Source organism: Eutrigla gurnardus (assembly GCF_963514095.1).
Source record: "Eutrigla gurnardus genome assembly, chromosome: 6".
In the NCBI taxonomy this organism is placed as follows: domain Eukaryota; kingdom Metazoa; phylum Chordata; class Actinopteri; order Perciformes; family Triglidae; genus Eutrigla; species Eutrigla gurnardus.
In genome coordinates, this window is record NC_139920.1 from 22,907,012 (window position 1) to 22,922,736 (window position 15,725).

Consider the following 15,725-nt stretch of genomic DNA (forward strand, 5'->3'; position numbering starts at 1 on the left):
TTTTTTTTTTCCCTGGCACTCGGGGGTTAGCTTTCTGTACCTCTCCCTGAGTGTGTGTGTGGTTGTGTGTCTTTGTGTGTGATGCAGCCTGTCTTAGAAATGCCATCTGCCTGCTCGTATGAATCCAGCATTTCAGTTTCCTCCGCCTCAGAGAGAGGCAGCGTTCTCTCTCTCAGTACATCCCTGCACATACGAGCACAGACTGCGCATAGGACATATGCAAGCATACGCACCCCCACTCTTGCACCCACCTACACACACACACATACTGCCTACTGGAGTGTAACCATGGAAACGGAGCGCCTGCCCAATAGGGGTTGTGACGGAGGAAGCAGAAGAGATGGAGACAGGAGAACAGGAGGAAGTGTATTCACCTCTATTCATCCATATATGGGAATTGATGAATTAATCAACACTTTTTTAATCAATATAGAATGTTTATCAGTATAAAATGTATATGTAATCTTGTCTTTTTTTAGATAATAGAACTCAAAATATAACATGTTATAAACGCATAATAACTGGTTCATATAATTAAGTGTTATGAGAATAGAAAATATCATTTTTTGAGGGGGCGGATCTAAATGTACACACAGCTCATGCGACGGTCCTGTGATGTAACATGTCAGCAACAATGAACCAGCACCCAATCCTTTTAGCATGGTCGTCACTACACTGGGCTAAATGAGACCACGTTAACAAGCGAACGTCTTTGGGTTTCAAATAAACAATCTTTTACGTGTTTACAGTACATCTAAGAAGAAGAAGAATCCAGGGGTTTCACTGTAAAGCAGGTTCATCAACAACCACCTAATAAGTCGGTGAATGTATGCATTAGAGATGCATTCGCCATCACGTTTGGATCCTCATCACCATCCTCTAATGTAAGTGTGAGTATAAACATGTCTGTTTAATAGCTTTCCTGGCGTACAGTCACAGACTCAGCCCCCATATAGCCAATAAAGCATCTCAGACACCATATAAGGTGCTATGCCTCTTCCTCTCAGTGAGTTCGCAGCATATGGCCCATCGTAGAGTCTGATTTAAACGCTACATGAAAGTGTCTTGGCAGCAACGTGGGCCGATTAAATACAGCTTTATTAAATATTAAAGCTGACATTCAAGGTTTGGCGGCATCGATTCAACACGAGGTCAAGGGAGTAAAACATTATTATTATCCTGTGGCACATTTTGCTGTGTGATCATTTAGTGAATAATGGTATTAACAAGAGTCATACATCTAACATGTTTGGGGTTGTTGTGTGGAGTATCTTTATGCCATATTGAACATTTTATATCCAATTTTTCCTTTTATTTTATAACACTGTGTAAAATCCTGCTCTGACCCCCCCCCCCCCCCCAAAAAAAAGTCTGGATTTATTCTTGTACTTAAAGTATATATAACACCTGAAATCTAATAACAATCCAAAACAACAGACCTGCATCTCTGCAAAAGTATTCTGAACCCAGCGAAGGGAAAAACAATGGCAGTTATCTCTTCCTCATTATGACTGCTGAGGTGCCCCTGAGCAAGGCAATTAACCGTCAGTGCTCCAGCGGGGCTGGTGGAGCAGAGCGTTGGTGTCCTGGTTGATCAAAGCAACCCAGAATAAACACTAAATGCCACATTAACCACCTTGCTGCGGGGATACAACGGCCCTTCTGTGCCGTTCTACACTCTGCAATTAGCTTCTTGAGACGTTTACACATTTACCAAAAGTCATGCCGGCTCACATGATTTATTTCCATTCATCATCTAGATCCCTTGGCTTTTTTTTTAAAAGTCATTCTCATCCCACTCAGTCTAACGTCTCCATAGCAACGGGGTTACGCTTCAAGGATGTCGATTCATCAAGCCGAGATATTGGTCTTTAATTAAGGTAATGCTTATCTAGTTTCTGAGATCCACACAAACAATCCACGTGAAATTCATTTTCACATTACGATTTCTCCTCGTGTGTTTTGGGGAAAGTCTCTCAGCGTTTCCACTCAAACACCACGACCAAAGCCGCTCACACAACACTTTGAAAAGGAAACACTCCAGAACTCTAGTATTATCAAACTACCAAAACTACGAGCAATTACAGCTTTGTGATGAGGACTTTTATAATTTGACTATTATAACGCTTCACGTGGGCTGTAATGCTGCAACGCTAGAACAATATTTCCAGATCCTCAGCCCGCCTCCACATCCTCATCCCTCCTTTTGTGTCAGCGGTGCAGGTGGAGGAGAGCACCGGTGGAGCAGAGCATCGGTGGAGGAGAGCATCGGTGATACAGAATGTGTGTAGGAGACCGAGTGGGCGGCGACTTGCGTGTTCGCACTCGCACGTGGGAATCCGTCACGTGGCCGAGGACAGAAGGGTGAGTGGGCAGAGTAGTGACGGGAGAGAAAAGGCGGGGGACGGGAGGAAAAAAAATTGAGATTACACAGCTAAGTCAGTTTGGCAACCTCAATGTTCTCAGTTATGACACGTGTCAAGTGAGACATCATTGGACTCCTGCTGACTGGCCGACTAAAGTTCCCTCAGACAAGTTGCTTATTCTGAAAATTAGTGTACCTTATATGCAAACTACTGAGTTAAAAAAGCTTAATTATTATTTATTATTATTTCTCTATATTATACAAAACAATATCTATATGTTGTGCTGCATAATGTACTCCAATTTCAATTTCAATAAGAATTCGAATGACAAAAAAAAAATAAAATACATGAAGCAGCTTACATTAAGAGCTGCAGGTAGGTGGCTAAGTCTGAATATTGCTTCAGGAATAAACAACAGTTTTCCTTTTTTTTAGGACAGCCTATCAAGACTCTCCGGACCCCCCACAGAGACCTCAGCCCTGGACCGCTTCAGGACACTTTGTCAACCCTCTTAGTTAGATGTGGAGGCAGCTTCTAAATAATAGATGATCGCCCCTCCCTCCCCCACCTGAGCTGTCGATCCAACGTGCAGCAGGTGATCTGCACGAACATATCAAACACGTGCTGCTGCGTCTTTTTTAGATTCTCGCCTAATTAATAGTGGGAAACGGGGGGATGATGAAAAGGAGGAGGAAGGATGCAGAATTAAAGACGGGACAATGGAAGATAGAGGGAGGGAAGTGAAAAGGCAGAAGGCAGTTTTGACAGCAATCTGCTTAGTAACACACACACACACACACACACACACGCACACACACACACACACACACACACAAACTGTCATGAAAATGTAAAAACCCTAATTTAGCTCCGGGCTGGTAAATATGTTAAACTACGCTTGCACTAAAATACCTGTTGTCTTCACGAAACAAAGGTGCTTCAAATTTAAAACCCCGGCTCAACTTAAATAACTTTGGAATCTGCATAGAAGGGAAATTAAAAGCAGCGAGACTCCGCAAACAGACTGCAGGCAACAACTGTGTGCTAATCGTGTCTCAATTGCAATTCACTGAAGCAATAAAGCCTCCTATGGAGACGTTGCCCCCGAAATAATGAGGATGCCTACGAAGTCATTTCTGGAGTGTGACACACACACACACACACACACACACACACACACACACACACACACGTAGAGATGAACACAGGAAAGTCAGAGGATGCCTCGAGGTCTAAATCAGCTTGTGTTGTTAATTTGTTGGTGAATAAACAGCAGCCGTCCTCTATATTCTTCTACCTTTTCTCAGTCATTGCTGTGTTTGATGCACTTGCTTACTGGGTTGTTGTGATTTTTGTTTTAGATTTTTTTGTATTATATTATAAAAATGTTCCTCAGGATCATTAAATATCTATCTATCCATCCATAGTAGTTATCATCCACAGTTATTGACGATTAAGAAAAAAAAAATGCAATTTCCACATTAGTGAAGTGACTTTTGTAAAAATATAAAATAGAGAGCTTCTTAGATCTGATGACCACTATGACATATAATATATAATGATAACTTGACGCTCTAAAGGCAGGAAGTTGAGTATTGTTGCATCAAAGCCAACAGAATGAGTGTTGTGTATCCCAGCACCTGTGACATTCAGAATAGAGTCTCTCTTACCATTTGCAGAGGCCTCTTCCGAAGGTCCCTCTCAGTGACCAGTCTCTCCTGGTCCGTGACGTAGAGACCGCACTGAGCCAGGACCTGAATAACGGCATCGTGGCCCAGCAGGGTCTCGGGCGCGTCCCCCTTCAGGATGAGGCTGCCGGCCCTGCAGTAGAGGTCTGCAGACAGCAGGAGGCTGGCCACGGGGGGCTTCAGGTGCTCCTGCTCGTACTGGTCTGTGTAGAAGGGCTCCTTCAGGTCCGCTGGGATGCTGTCTGTACAACGGAGGGGAGAGAGTGGGATTGTGGGTAAGAGATCGCACTAACTTCCTATGAACGTGATGGCAACCAAACCACCACAATTTCTAATTTACTTCAGCTACTAATTATCATCTATTGTAATTTTCAATTAATGCTACTTTTTCAAAGCTTTTTGATGCTTTTTAATTAATTTCTCAAGAAAGGAATTTGAATTCTGCAGCAAAAACTACGATGAGCTGAGTGTCCTCTTCATTTTTGATTGCCATGCTGCTGACAATATCTGGATGTGGATATACAGTATGTGTGTGTGGATAGACCTTTGGGGTTGCTATAGCAACTGCAGGAGGAGGAGTGGAGCCCGATCGATTCATCTAGTTTGTATCCCTGCAGCTTCCAGCTCCCTGGGACCCCCCCCTCACACACACACACACACACACACACACCTCTCACTGCCTGTCTCATCAAAGAGAGAGCCTGCATGTGTGTGTGTGTCAAGCAAGTCCACTGCAACGGGATAGTCCACAAATAATTGAAAGAACTGTTGTTGTTTTTATATCTTTCTTGCCAGCGTTTGCTGAGCTGTGAAGCATTTTATATCAACCATTGCTGGAAAAAGAACAAAAGTGTGGCTATTTTAAAGAACGGATCACGCAATTGTCCTTCTTTTTCCCACAACAGATAATAAAAAAAATGATGTCAAATGCTGCTGTGTGAAAACATCAAAAAACCACATCACTGTCTCAGCAGCAGCAGAATAGATTTCCATTTTGATAACTGCCTGGGTGAATGCTGTGAAACGTGCGGCATGTGGCGACAGCTTCACACTCTCCAACACTGCTCTGCCCATCCTCCAACACACACACACACACACACACACACACACACACACACACACACACACACACACACACACACAGTGAATGAGTCACCTGCTGGGACCGGCCACGATCAGCAAGGTCGTCTAGAGATGGACTCTGGGTCATTGTAGGACACAAATGCAGCAACCATGTTCTATCCTTTTCCAGTAAGTACTTTATGTTATTGATCCCAAACAAATGAATTCATCCTTTAATGTTTTTTTCTTTTTCAAATCCAGCCCTTCCCCCTTCCATCCTCCAGAGGGAGGTCAGAGGTCAGGCAGGGCGGCAGGGGAAACAGGCCTGAAGCTGGTAGCATTGCTCAGGTAAATTACTTCAGGCTTTTCTAAAAAAGCCTTCCAATTTCAAAAAGACACGCCACTATTCAGCTGGCTTCACGTCCACTGTAATGTACCAGCTTAGTACAGCAAGAATGGAATGTTTGTCTGTGGCGTGGCCCAGTTTACTGAGCTTAAAAATCACAGTACTCAATTTAAGTTCAATGAAGTTCAAGAGTGGCATTCACATCGATCCATGCTTCATTATTTGCAAATAGTCGATCAAACACTAGGTCATGTATATAATGCAGTGCACTATGAGCACATTTATAACACATTATAATGCATTGATAAGGCTTTATAAAAGTTGTTTATAATCATGCATGCCACCTTATAACAAGGTTTATAGAGTATTATAAGTGGTGGACATCATTTATTAACAACGTTCATAACGCTTTATGCTCACAGCATAGCATATTATTCCATTTCAGAAACGTATAATTAATATCTGTTATGATACGTTAGAGCAGTACTCTGTGTCTTTAAACCTGGCTGCTTGGGTCATTATAATGTACCCAGGATCAGACTCTTATAAAGCCTTATGAATGCATTATAATGTGTTATAAATGCGCTTATGATGCATTATATACATGACCTTAATAGAAAGTGTTACCGACGTTTTCAATCCAGATTGTTTATCTTACAATATTGAATTACATTTGTAGTAATTCAGCTGTTATTTATGCACGGATGTCGTTGGAACGTCGCTCCCGTCTTAAGCAGCTTTCAACAGAGCAGGACCACTGCTGTTTGTAGTTTAATGAAGTGAACAAGGGGCATCTGTTAGGTACTTGTTGAGGGGAATGTGTCGGGGAATTAAACGTGTTCACTTTCACCCCAGAGTTCGAAAAACGGCAGCTCCTCCTGGCATCGCATCCGTCTAACAGCAGATGATCTGCTGCATGTTCTCCATGCGCTCCTGCATCGGTGTAACGAGGCAGATGCATGTGAAGTATTCAGAGCAGCGTAGGCAGGGATCCGGAGATGAGTCCCCTCTCTCTCTCCCTCACACTCTCCCTCACCCCCTCTCTTTCTCCGGAGAGCTGTATTTTTGGAATCAGCCCATTTCATTTCGGTCCTGATTGAAAACACGCAGACGACCTGCGAGGAATCTCATGTTTGCTGGTCTAATACAACATAGTGCAAGAGGTGATGCGCTTGGTGGCTGCACTGTTTGAACTGAAACAACATCGGTTATGTTCAAACGGATGTGTTTTAGTGCCTTTTCACTGGTGTTTTTTTATCCTTCAGATACACAGATATTGACGCATATCGTAGATGATTATCTTGCAATATATCGTGTATCGCAGAATCGCGATTCGTGGGCAAAATATCGTGATATTATCGTATCGTGAGTTACTCTGTGCCCTCTGTACTAACACCCCTAACGTGATGCAGATAACGCTGCACAAATATGGGGATCAAAATGAATAAAATAACGAATGGTAAAGAACGTAACACAGAAGAATAAGAAGAAGAAGAAGAAGAAGAAGAAGAAGAAGAAGAAGAAGAAGAAGAAGAAGAAGAAAAAGAAGAGGAGGCAGATTGTCTCAGGCTTATTTTAAACCTTGCACTTTCACACATTCATCGTGTTACTGAGTCATGGCTGTTGAGTCTGTTTCTAAATAGATGTGTTTTTTTTGTTGATTTAGATTTGTATTATTATATTGATTGAGGTAAAAAACCCTGACCCTGATCAGAAGTCAGCTATCCAGTGTGATTCTGTTTTACCACCCTTGATGAAATGACAGATGTAGGCCCCTGTGTGTTTTGCCACAGGGGCCAAACATCCCAAATATAATAATGTCAAACTGTGGGAAACATGTTTTTTTTTTCATCCAGTGATTTTCAAGAGAACACGAGCAATAACTAACTGCACTGCTGCATTTTCCGAGGCCCCCTCGCTGTGATTTGCCTCAAGACTCAAGAAATAATTTCCACTACAGTGTAAGTGAACGTCGCAAGGCCTCATTTAAGTGCTGCTAATGTTTCTTTTCTTTTTTTGGGGGGGCACATATTCTGTCTGTTTTAATTCACTCTGAAGATCCCCATTCTCACATTTAACTTAAGATTGTGATTACAACTTCCGCCGTAAAAAAAGTGACTTTAATGTGTCAGTAACATATCACCACAGTCCAAATACACAATACCATGTTGTTGCGATTCCCACTGACGGACAACAGAGGGGGATACAAAGTTTGAAGCATCTACAAGTTCAAATTGCTTAAAGTATTTTCTGTTTTATGCATTCAATAAAAAAACTGCTGCCTGTGAAAGCACCTCCCATTTCAAAACGTCACAAAAGCATTATTTTTTATCATTTGGCGTCAAACATCTTGATGGGGTTTGTCTGCATTCGTGCTTTGCGGTGCAAGTCGAACAAAAACAACTAGATGTGGAGGCAAGAAAACAATATTCCATCTCAAATAAACAACCACAGCACTAGATTTGCTTTTTTTTTTTTTCAATTTTGTACCCCAGGATGATGATGACGTGTGAGGTGAGCCTCCGCTCTGTCCATGTATGCTCCACACTAGCCAGACAATCAGACCGAATTGCCATTTTGTTTTCACTGGTGTTGAAAATGTATTACATTCTCAGAGTAAACTTTAAAAATATATATATATTTCTTTAAATATTTTTAAAATACAAACCCACTTCGGAGTAATTTTCTCATTGCATAACAGTAACAATATGTTGTGTTATGATGGTAAGCAAGAATAAAGCTTGTTATTAATTCCTAATAACTGTGCCATAATAAAGCCTGCTGACAATGTGATGCATCTCTTTGTAAATGCGGATGGTGATCCCTGAAGGTGACATCATTTAGGACACCTTCTCACCTCCAGGGTGCTGCTCCCCTTCCATTAAGCAGGAACAACACATTTATTGATCAGTTGTTGTTATTGTTGTTTTTTTTAAAACCTTTTTCCACTTGGGATCATATTTATTGCATTTACAACAGGCAATTCATTTGAGATTGAGGTTCGCAATGGGAAACACCACATACTGTTAATGGACCAAACACTGTGATGGAAAATCACGGTGCTAATTTCCCCCGGGGATACTACTACAGAACACAGCCTTGGGTGATCAATGAGGAGTTAATATCTGTATGTATCATAATGGCTCTGCAGTATAACATAGGCTATAACATGGTTATGTATTTGTGTTCTGTTTTCTGTTCTATAAATATATTGCATAAAGTTCTGTAGTATTGAATGAACGCAGCGTGCAGGGAATGAGCGATGCGACCTACCTGTCCCGTATGCTTTGGCTACCAGCCATGTGAGGCTGCAACAGATCTTAGCTCGGGAGAAGTCGTAGTGCTCAAAAGACTTTACAGACGGGGCGACGAACGTCTTCTTCACGTCCCTGACGTCCTGAACTTCACCCATATTTCCCCCCCTTGAACCGTGTCTCCTCGAAGCCTACGAAGCGACACGACGCGAAAGCATCCCACTACTGGAATTTCTTGAAAAAAAAGAAAAGAAGAAGAAACAATAAACCGCTAGGAATGATGAAATCCGGCCAATTCACAAGTCCGTTCAGTCATTAAAAAAAAAAAGAGGCTGGATCGGCTGCGGGTGTGTTTTTCGTCTCATTCACTGCCGTTGACACAATGAGTCGTTTTCATCCATACTGCTGTCTACCAGTTGAAGTGGGCTTCCTCGGACCGAGCTGGGAAGGTTTCCTTTCAGGTTTCACAGGGGAAAAACTGCGCTTCGGCTAGAATGGAAACTGAAATCTCTCCATTCTTTTGGGTTCTTTGGAAGCGGGCAGCTTCTCCCTTCCACCTCCGTTTATTCTTGAATGGATAACCTACGCGTTTCGCCCCCCCACCCCCCTCTCTAGTCTATCCTTTGGTACCGTGGTGCGGTTTTCCTGCCGCACTCTGGCTCCCCCAGCACCTTTTCCTTTTTTTTTCTTCTTTTTTTTTTTGCACGATGCGCATGCGCGGAATGTGCCTTCAAACTGGAATATTTACAGTTTAGTTTATGGGGTGCTTGTTGTTCTCTGGACTTGTATTGTATTCTTGTGTCGTACGTTTAACGTAGTTTAATGCACCATGATGTAATAAATAAGCTCGCCATTATCAGTTCAGGCCCAGTGTTGTAGTTTTCGATGGGCATTTGAATGTAGCATTTAAAAGAGGACATGCCCACACATGTAAGTGCCTATCTACTAATTTGCCAGAAAACAAAAAATACAACGAAGGTCATTAATGACATATATCAACATGTTTTTAAATTACTGACTGTAAGCATATACAGTAGTGTAATTATATTATATAGTGTAATTACTATGCAGACACATGTCTGCAGTAGACAGCACGGTTCAATTCCACAGCCACGATGTAAAAAACAGACTTTTCTAATGCTGTAGTCAAAAAACACGGAAAGAAAGTTCAGACAAGACAAGAAATAAGGCAGAGCAAGGGGAAAAAAGGCGCCTCAGTTCTACGAACCTCATTTCCCAGCGTGCAGAGCAACAGACGTCATTCGTGTGCGTCGGAAAATTGTTTGTAACCGTTGGAAGGAGGTAATGTGCAAAGCTTATGTGGATAATCATGCATGCTGCTAATGTTATTCCAGATTTAATTAAAAAACACGCAAATAATGTTTGGTATAAATCAGTGTTAACACCGAAACAAGGCAGAGCGAGAAAAAAAGGCGCCTTACTTCTACGAACGTCATTTCCCAGCGTGCAGCGCAACCTGCGTCATTCGTCTGCGTCGGAGAATTGTTTGTAATCGTCGGAAGGAGGTATGTGCAACGTTTATGTGGATAACGTGTATGAAACGTACGATACTTCCCGCTGTTTATGAGTTAGTTATAGCCGAGTTGTGGTTTGATAAACGCTGTTTCACAATTACGTGAAAATGCGAAAGCGTTTGACTTGTTCGCGGTAGCAACGAAGAGTTATGTTTTGTCTTTATGAAATAGTAATGTCGCTAACTTACTCAATGTTGTTTTTGCAGAACTGAACCGTAGTTCATTGTTGGTAGGAATGTCACTTTTAGTGTGTATTTATCTCTGCGTCGTAAATGACAAAAAGCCAGGCAAATGGCATTTCATCTTTATTAATAATAACCCATTGTTATTTCCTTGTGAATTGACGTTATGTTGCTGTTTCAATGAAAACTATTACATTAACTTATCTACGTCTGTTTTTCTGATGTTCACAGGTTTAAAAATCCATACAACATGTTTATGCCAAGAGCCCTTAAAGTCAAGAGACCTGCCCAGGCGTCAGGCCAGCTTACGAATAAGAAAAGCAAGGTAGACCAGGAGAAGAGTAAGGATGAAGGCAGCTCTCCAACACCTGTTAAGAAAGAGGAGGACACATGGGAAGAGACCAAACAACAGATCAAAACCACACAAGCAGGTGGAGACTCTGCAGGTTCAACAGAGAGCTTGGTGCAAGGAGATGGACATATGTCTGCTTCAGACGAGGAAGAGGAGGAGGAGGAGGAGGAGGAGGAGGAGCCTGTCAAATCATTCAAAAAGAGCCAGAGATGGCCAGAGCCAGGAGAGCCCGTCTGCGTGATGTGTGGTCGCTATGGCGAGTACATTTGTGACACCACCGACAATGATGTCTGCAGTCTCGAGTGCAAAGCCAAACATTTGGTCCAAATGGGGATGGGGACCGGGGCAGACGCTTTTAACCGCAAGGACAAAAATGTAGGCGAAACGACTCGCCAACCAGAAGTTGACGCCGGTGGGTTGGGTGAAAGTGAGCCAAGCTATTCCTACAGGGACGATGTGTTCATTGCGGGCCTAACAGATGAGCAGGTGAAGAGGATTAAAAAGGAGCTGGGCATTGAAACTCTGGGGGACGATGTCAGGAGACCCATCATTGAGTTTGGACACTGCGGCTTCCCTTCCACACTCAGTGGCAACCTGAAAAAGGCCGGCTACGAGGCTCCCACGCCGGTCCAGATGCAGATGGTCCCTGTTGGTCTCGGCGGCAGGGATGTGATTGTCAGCGCCGACACGGGCTCAGGGAAGACTGTAGCCTTCCTGCTGCCGGTGGTCGTGAGGGCAATGGAGGTACAGTGACATCAGATTCATTGATTCCATGAAACTGCCCGTTCAAACCCGGCGAAGGCTGCTTTGTAATATATAGGGAACTTTAATGTATATAGAAATGTAATCTAGAGCAAACAAATGTTGGCAAACCAACATATTTCTTCTTCTTTTTATCTAGAAACCAGCACCCGGCGTGTGTAGCCCTGTGGCTCTCATCGTGACCCCCACCAGGGAGCTGGCCATTCAGATAGAGAGACAGGCCAAGGAGCTGGTGATGGGCATACCAAACATGAGAACGGCACTGCTGGTGGGCGGCATGCCACTTCCCCAACAACTCCACCGCCTCAAAAGCAGCATCAAAGTACAGTGCTGTTTTTAAAGTCATTTCCAACTTTTCTACGAATCAAAATTGAACATTCCATAGCGTCATGCCCTTCTATGAATCCCTTTTTTTTTTTTTAGATTATCATAGCCACACCTGGGCGTCTCCTTGAGATCCTGAAGCAGAAGGCAGTGCAGCTGGACAAAGTGAAGGTCGTGGTGGTTGATGAGGTACTGTATGACAAAAAGGCAATTCAGATTTGCAGAATCTCAAAAGATTTCTCACATTGAAAAAACTTTGAAGGTGCACAATTTTAAATTCAGAAGTGCCTCTAGATTTGGCTGTTACAGTCATATTATACCCCTCAAGGCCTCCTGTATTTCGCTCACTGACTAAAAGGCAGGGGAGGGGAAGCTCGGATTACAATACAGGTATTTTAATTTTTTGATCATATGAAGCTCTTTGAAGGACCATTAATTACGTCCTCCAGAGAACAATTTGTGTGGATTCAGCAGCAGTTTTGAAATTGTTTCACAAGGATTCAAATTCAAGCAAACAATGAGGATTTCACGATGGCTTATTTGAACTTAAATCACATTAAATTCCAAAAACATGCTGTAAAATCAAGGATTTTACCAAGCAGCATAATAGTTTTTCAAATGTTCACCATATTTTCTATTTCCCGTAGGTCGACACTATGTTGAAGATGGGCTTCCAGCAGCAGGTGCTGGAGGTTTTGGATCAAGTCCCAGAAGAACGCCAAACTCTGCTGGCATCGGCCACCATCCCGAAAGGGACGGAAGAGCTGGCTTCCCGATTGGTTCGTGACCCCGTCCGTATTACCATCGGAGAGAAGAACCAGCCCTGTGCCAACGTGAGGCAGATCCTGCTGTGGTTAGAGGAACCGTCCAAGAAGAAGAAGCTGTTTGAGATTCTCAACGTAGGTTAAAAGGCTTGAGGTTCTGATTTTTGCAGAGGTCTGTTTAGAGAAAAATGCACAGAGTCCTCTTTGTCAGCAAGTCTGGTTCTCACTTAAAGTCTGACAACATTTTTGGGTGGAGTATCACTTTCACTGCCAACATAGGCTTTCTTCAAGTGGTCAGCAGTTTTTTTCCTTTGTGTAATACAAAAGTTTATTGTACTCTAAGGAACCAGAAAGTGCTTTGGTAGGGTACAAACATAGAAATTTTAGTTTATAATTACTAAGTATTGTTACGTACTGGTGCAAGCTATTTTATTAACTTGCTGTTTAAAGGTGGTAATTGCTTGAGCTCCAAGGAGCCGGCCTTCCCCCGCTACACCATATTTAGACGGCCTTTGCTACCGCCCTGGACTCCGTCTGGAGGAAATGGGTGGGCCCCGAGCCATGGCCTCACTCCAGGAATCCCAGCAATGGATCGTACCATTTATACAGGGCCGGCCAGGAAGGGTCGGCTTTAGTTAGGCCAGTGAAGGAGTGTTGTTGGACCATTTTGTGAGTAACGGGAGCTACTTCTCTATAGAGGTTGTGGTTGTGATGGTGATTTGTTATTTATGACTGCTGTTATTTGATGCATCTGAGAGTATAAGGATCTGAACAGGGGGAGTACTGTGGAACTGGAGGGTTATTACACTGGGAATTGGATAGGACACCCCGAGAAAAGCAAAACTGTGGAGTGGACACGGCTCAGAAGTCACTGGTCATATTGCAGCTTACAGCATGTCGTATGAACGTTTGCTCAGCTAGAAAAGCATAGCAGCTTCTCACTAATTGGAGCGAGGAGCAGTAGACCCAGAGCTGTCAGAAACACTGCATCTGTCGATGTGAGACTGTTTGAAATAAGCAAACAGCCACTGGAAATTATTCACTTATCTCTTATAAGTTGTCAAGCTTAGATTTGTTACGTCAGCCGGTAAAAACTTTTTAGTTGAAGCAATCCCAAAATGTTGCCTATTTTTAAGCATATCATCTAGTCTGACTGACTCCATCTGCCCTTTGGAACATGTCCAAAGGTTGAAAAGGTGACAAGATGCCTTGCACTAGATTTCAGATTAGAAAATCACCCCTCCTCTGCAGCTGGAGGAAGGTGGTGAATTTTTGAATGGACAGCCCAAGGCAGGCTTCACCCTGCTGTGACCTGTCTCCTCTCTCTGTGACCGTGTCAGGCCTGTGAGGTCTGTGAGCTGGGTTTGACCTGGGAATCAGAACGGGCTGCACACCCTGCTTATTGGCTGGGGGTCACACGTCTAGGTGGGGTGCAGCTGCTCTTTGCTGATGCCCAGAAGAGTCCCGAACACGGCAAAATGAGAAGAAAAGAGAAAACACTCTGCAGATATAGACACTGTCACACAATTTTGGTATCAGTCTACACATTTGTTTGTTTGTTTTTTAAATTGTCACATAGTCAATATACATTAGAAGCTCAATCTGCATATAATTTATATAATATAATATCTGAATGAGAAAATCAATAAACGTTTGAGAGTTTAAAAATCTAACACTGCTCCTATGTTTTTCCCCTTGTGGCTTTGCAGGACGGTAAGCTGTACCAGCCTCCAGTGGTGGTGTTTGTAGACTGTAAACTGGGGGCCGATCTACTGTGTGAGGCGGTCGCCAAGGTTACGGGTTTTAATACCGTGGCAATCCACTCCGACAAGTGCCAGCGAGAACGCAACCGCATCCTCCGGGTGAGGCCAGTAGCAGCCAGAACATGCACTGTCAAGTAGATATACAGCAGTTGTCCCATGTTTGGTGTCCAAAGAGTCTTGCTCCCAAATAAGTGTAAGCTGAAAGACCACAGACCTAAGACACACATTTTTATTAGTATATTTGTAAAAATGTGGTTCAAATAAGAAAAAATTACTTTGGATGCCATTCAACATCTTTCCTTGTAAAAACCTGGAAAAAAAGAATACGAGCACAAGTTCCACAAGAAGGATTCTTCACTACATGGCAGTGCATTCACTGTATGTTCCGTATGTGCTAGTTCCAACACGTCATTGAGGCTAATTATACTCACATGGAGGGAATATTCAAGCTGATGTCATTTTTATATGGCTGCACCATGACACCAGATGGAAATATACAAGGTGTCTTAGGCGTAATTGTATGCATATAGTCCCGCAGCATACATATTAACCCTAATATTTGCTTTGTTCTCCACCTCAGGGTCTTCTGGAAGGAGACTTTGAAGTGGTCATCAGTACAGGTGTGCTGGGCAGAGGATTGGACTTAGTCAACGTCAGATTGGTAGTTAACTTTGACATGCCGAACACGATGGATGAGTATGTCCATCAGGTTAGTAATATCCAGAGCAAAAAAGAGTGATGACGTTTGAATTAAGATTATGTTTCGTTTGTGTAAAGCTTCATCTCTTCCCATCCAGATTGGCAGGGCGGGTCGGCTGGGACATCGAGGAACAGCCATCACGTTCCTCAACAACAACAACAAAAGGCTGTTCCTAGAAGTGACGAAGCGGGTCAAACCCACAGGGTCCATTCTGCCTCCGCAGCTCCTTAATTCACCCCACCTTCATGAGCAGGAGAGGAGGGAAAAACAAAGGGTCAAACAAGAGTCTAATGACATACTGGTCACGAAGAACAACCTCTTAGACATCATAAAAAAACACAGCCGTAGCAAGAAATAGTCTTTACTTCCAATAATTTCCTGCGATGGTGCTGTCTGTTTGTCTGTTCAAAAAATATTTATTTTGTATATTGTTCATTGAAAAATAAATGGGAATTTTATATTTTCTGAATAAATTGCTTGTGTAATTATTATGAGTCATGTCATTAAAGGAATTATCCTCTAATCCAAAAACTTTAATCCACGTCTGAGGGACATTCTTGGCCAGTGGGGTGTTTCTATAAAAAAATATGTTCAAGGTTATTGTTTTTAACGTTTTTGAACAGCAGA

At 42.8% G+C, this 15,725-nt stretch overlaps 2 protein-coding genes across 6 annotated transcripts in view; one reads left to right on the plus strand and one right to left on the minus strand.

The window, feature by feature from the left end:
• camsap2a (calmodulin regulated spectrin-associated protein family, member 2a) overlaps positions 1-9,316 on the minus strand; it is a 43,845-nt gene extending 34,529 nt beyond the window's left edge. For 3 of the 5 annotated variants that reach the window (XM_084012042.1, XM_084012041.1, XM_084012040.1), the window contains exons 1-2: positions 8,736-9,310; positions 4,037-4,296 (exon numbers count right to left, since the gene is read on the minus strand). In XM_084012042.1, coding sequence (XP_083868168.1) covers positions 4,037-4,296; positions 8,736-8,874 — 399 coding nt within the window. In that variant the 5' untranslated portion in view covers positions 8,875-9,310. Of the gene's footprint in view, positions 1-4,036; positions 4,297-8,735 lie in introns of all 5 variants that reach the window. The other 2 variants (XM_084012044.1, XM_084012043.1) reach the window with 1 other exon arrangement.
• Positions 9,317-10,013: 697 nt separating this feature from the next.
• ddx59 (DEAD (Asp-Glu-Ala-Asp) box polypeptide 59) lies at positions 10,014-15,493 on the plus strand. Its single transcript, XM_084011041.1, has 8 exons — positions 10,014-10,018; positions 10,665-11,529; positions 11,687-11,869; positions 11,971-12,060; positions 12,519-12,770; positions 14,345-14,497; positions 14,979-15,107; positions 15,196-15,493. The coding sequence occupies exons 2-8, from the start codon at positions 10,684-10,686 to the stop codon at positions 15,454-15,456; spliced, it is 1,914 nt and encodes a 637-aa protein (XP_083867167.1). The 5' UTR covers positions 10,014-10,018; positions 10,665-10,683; the 3' UTR covers positions 15,457-15,493.
• Positions 15,494-15,725: the final 232 nt, after the last annotated feature.

Excerpts from the sequence above, each read along its gene's own strand:
- ddx59 (XM_084011041.1), top strand. The coding sequence starts at position 10,684 with ATGTTTATGCCAAGAGCCCTTAAAGTCAAGAGACCTGCCCAGGCGTCA. Across the intron at positions 11,870-11,970 it reads GCCTCAAAAGCAGCATCAAA|ATTATCATAGCCACACCTGG; the intron begins GTACAGTGCTGT and ends TTTTTTTTTTAG. Across the intron at positions 14,498-14,978 it reads AACGCAACCGCATCCTCCGG|GGTCTTCTGGAAGGAGACTT; the intron begins GTGAGGCCAGTA and ends TCTCCACCTCAG.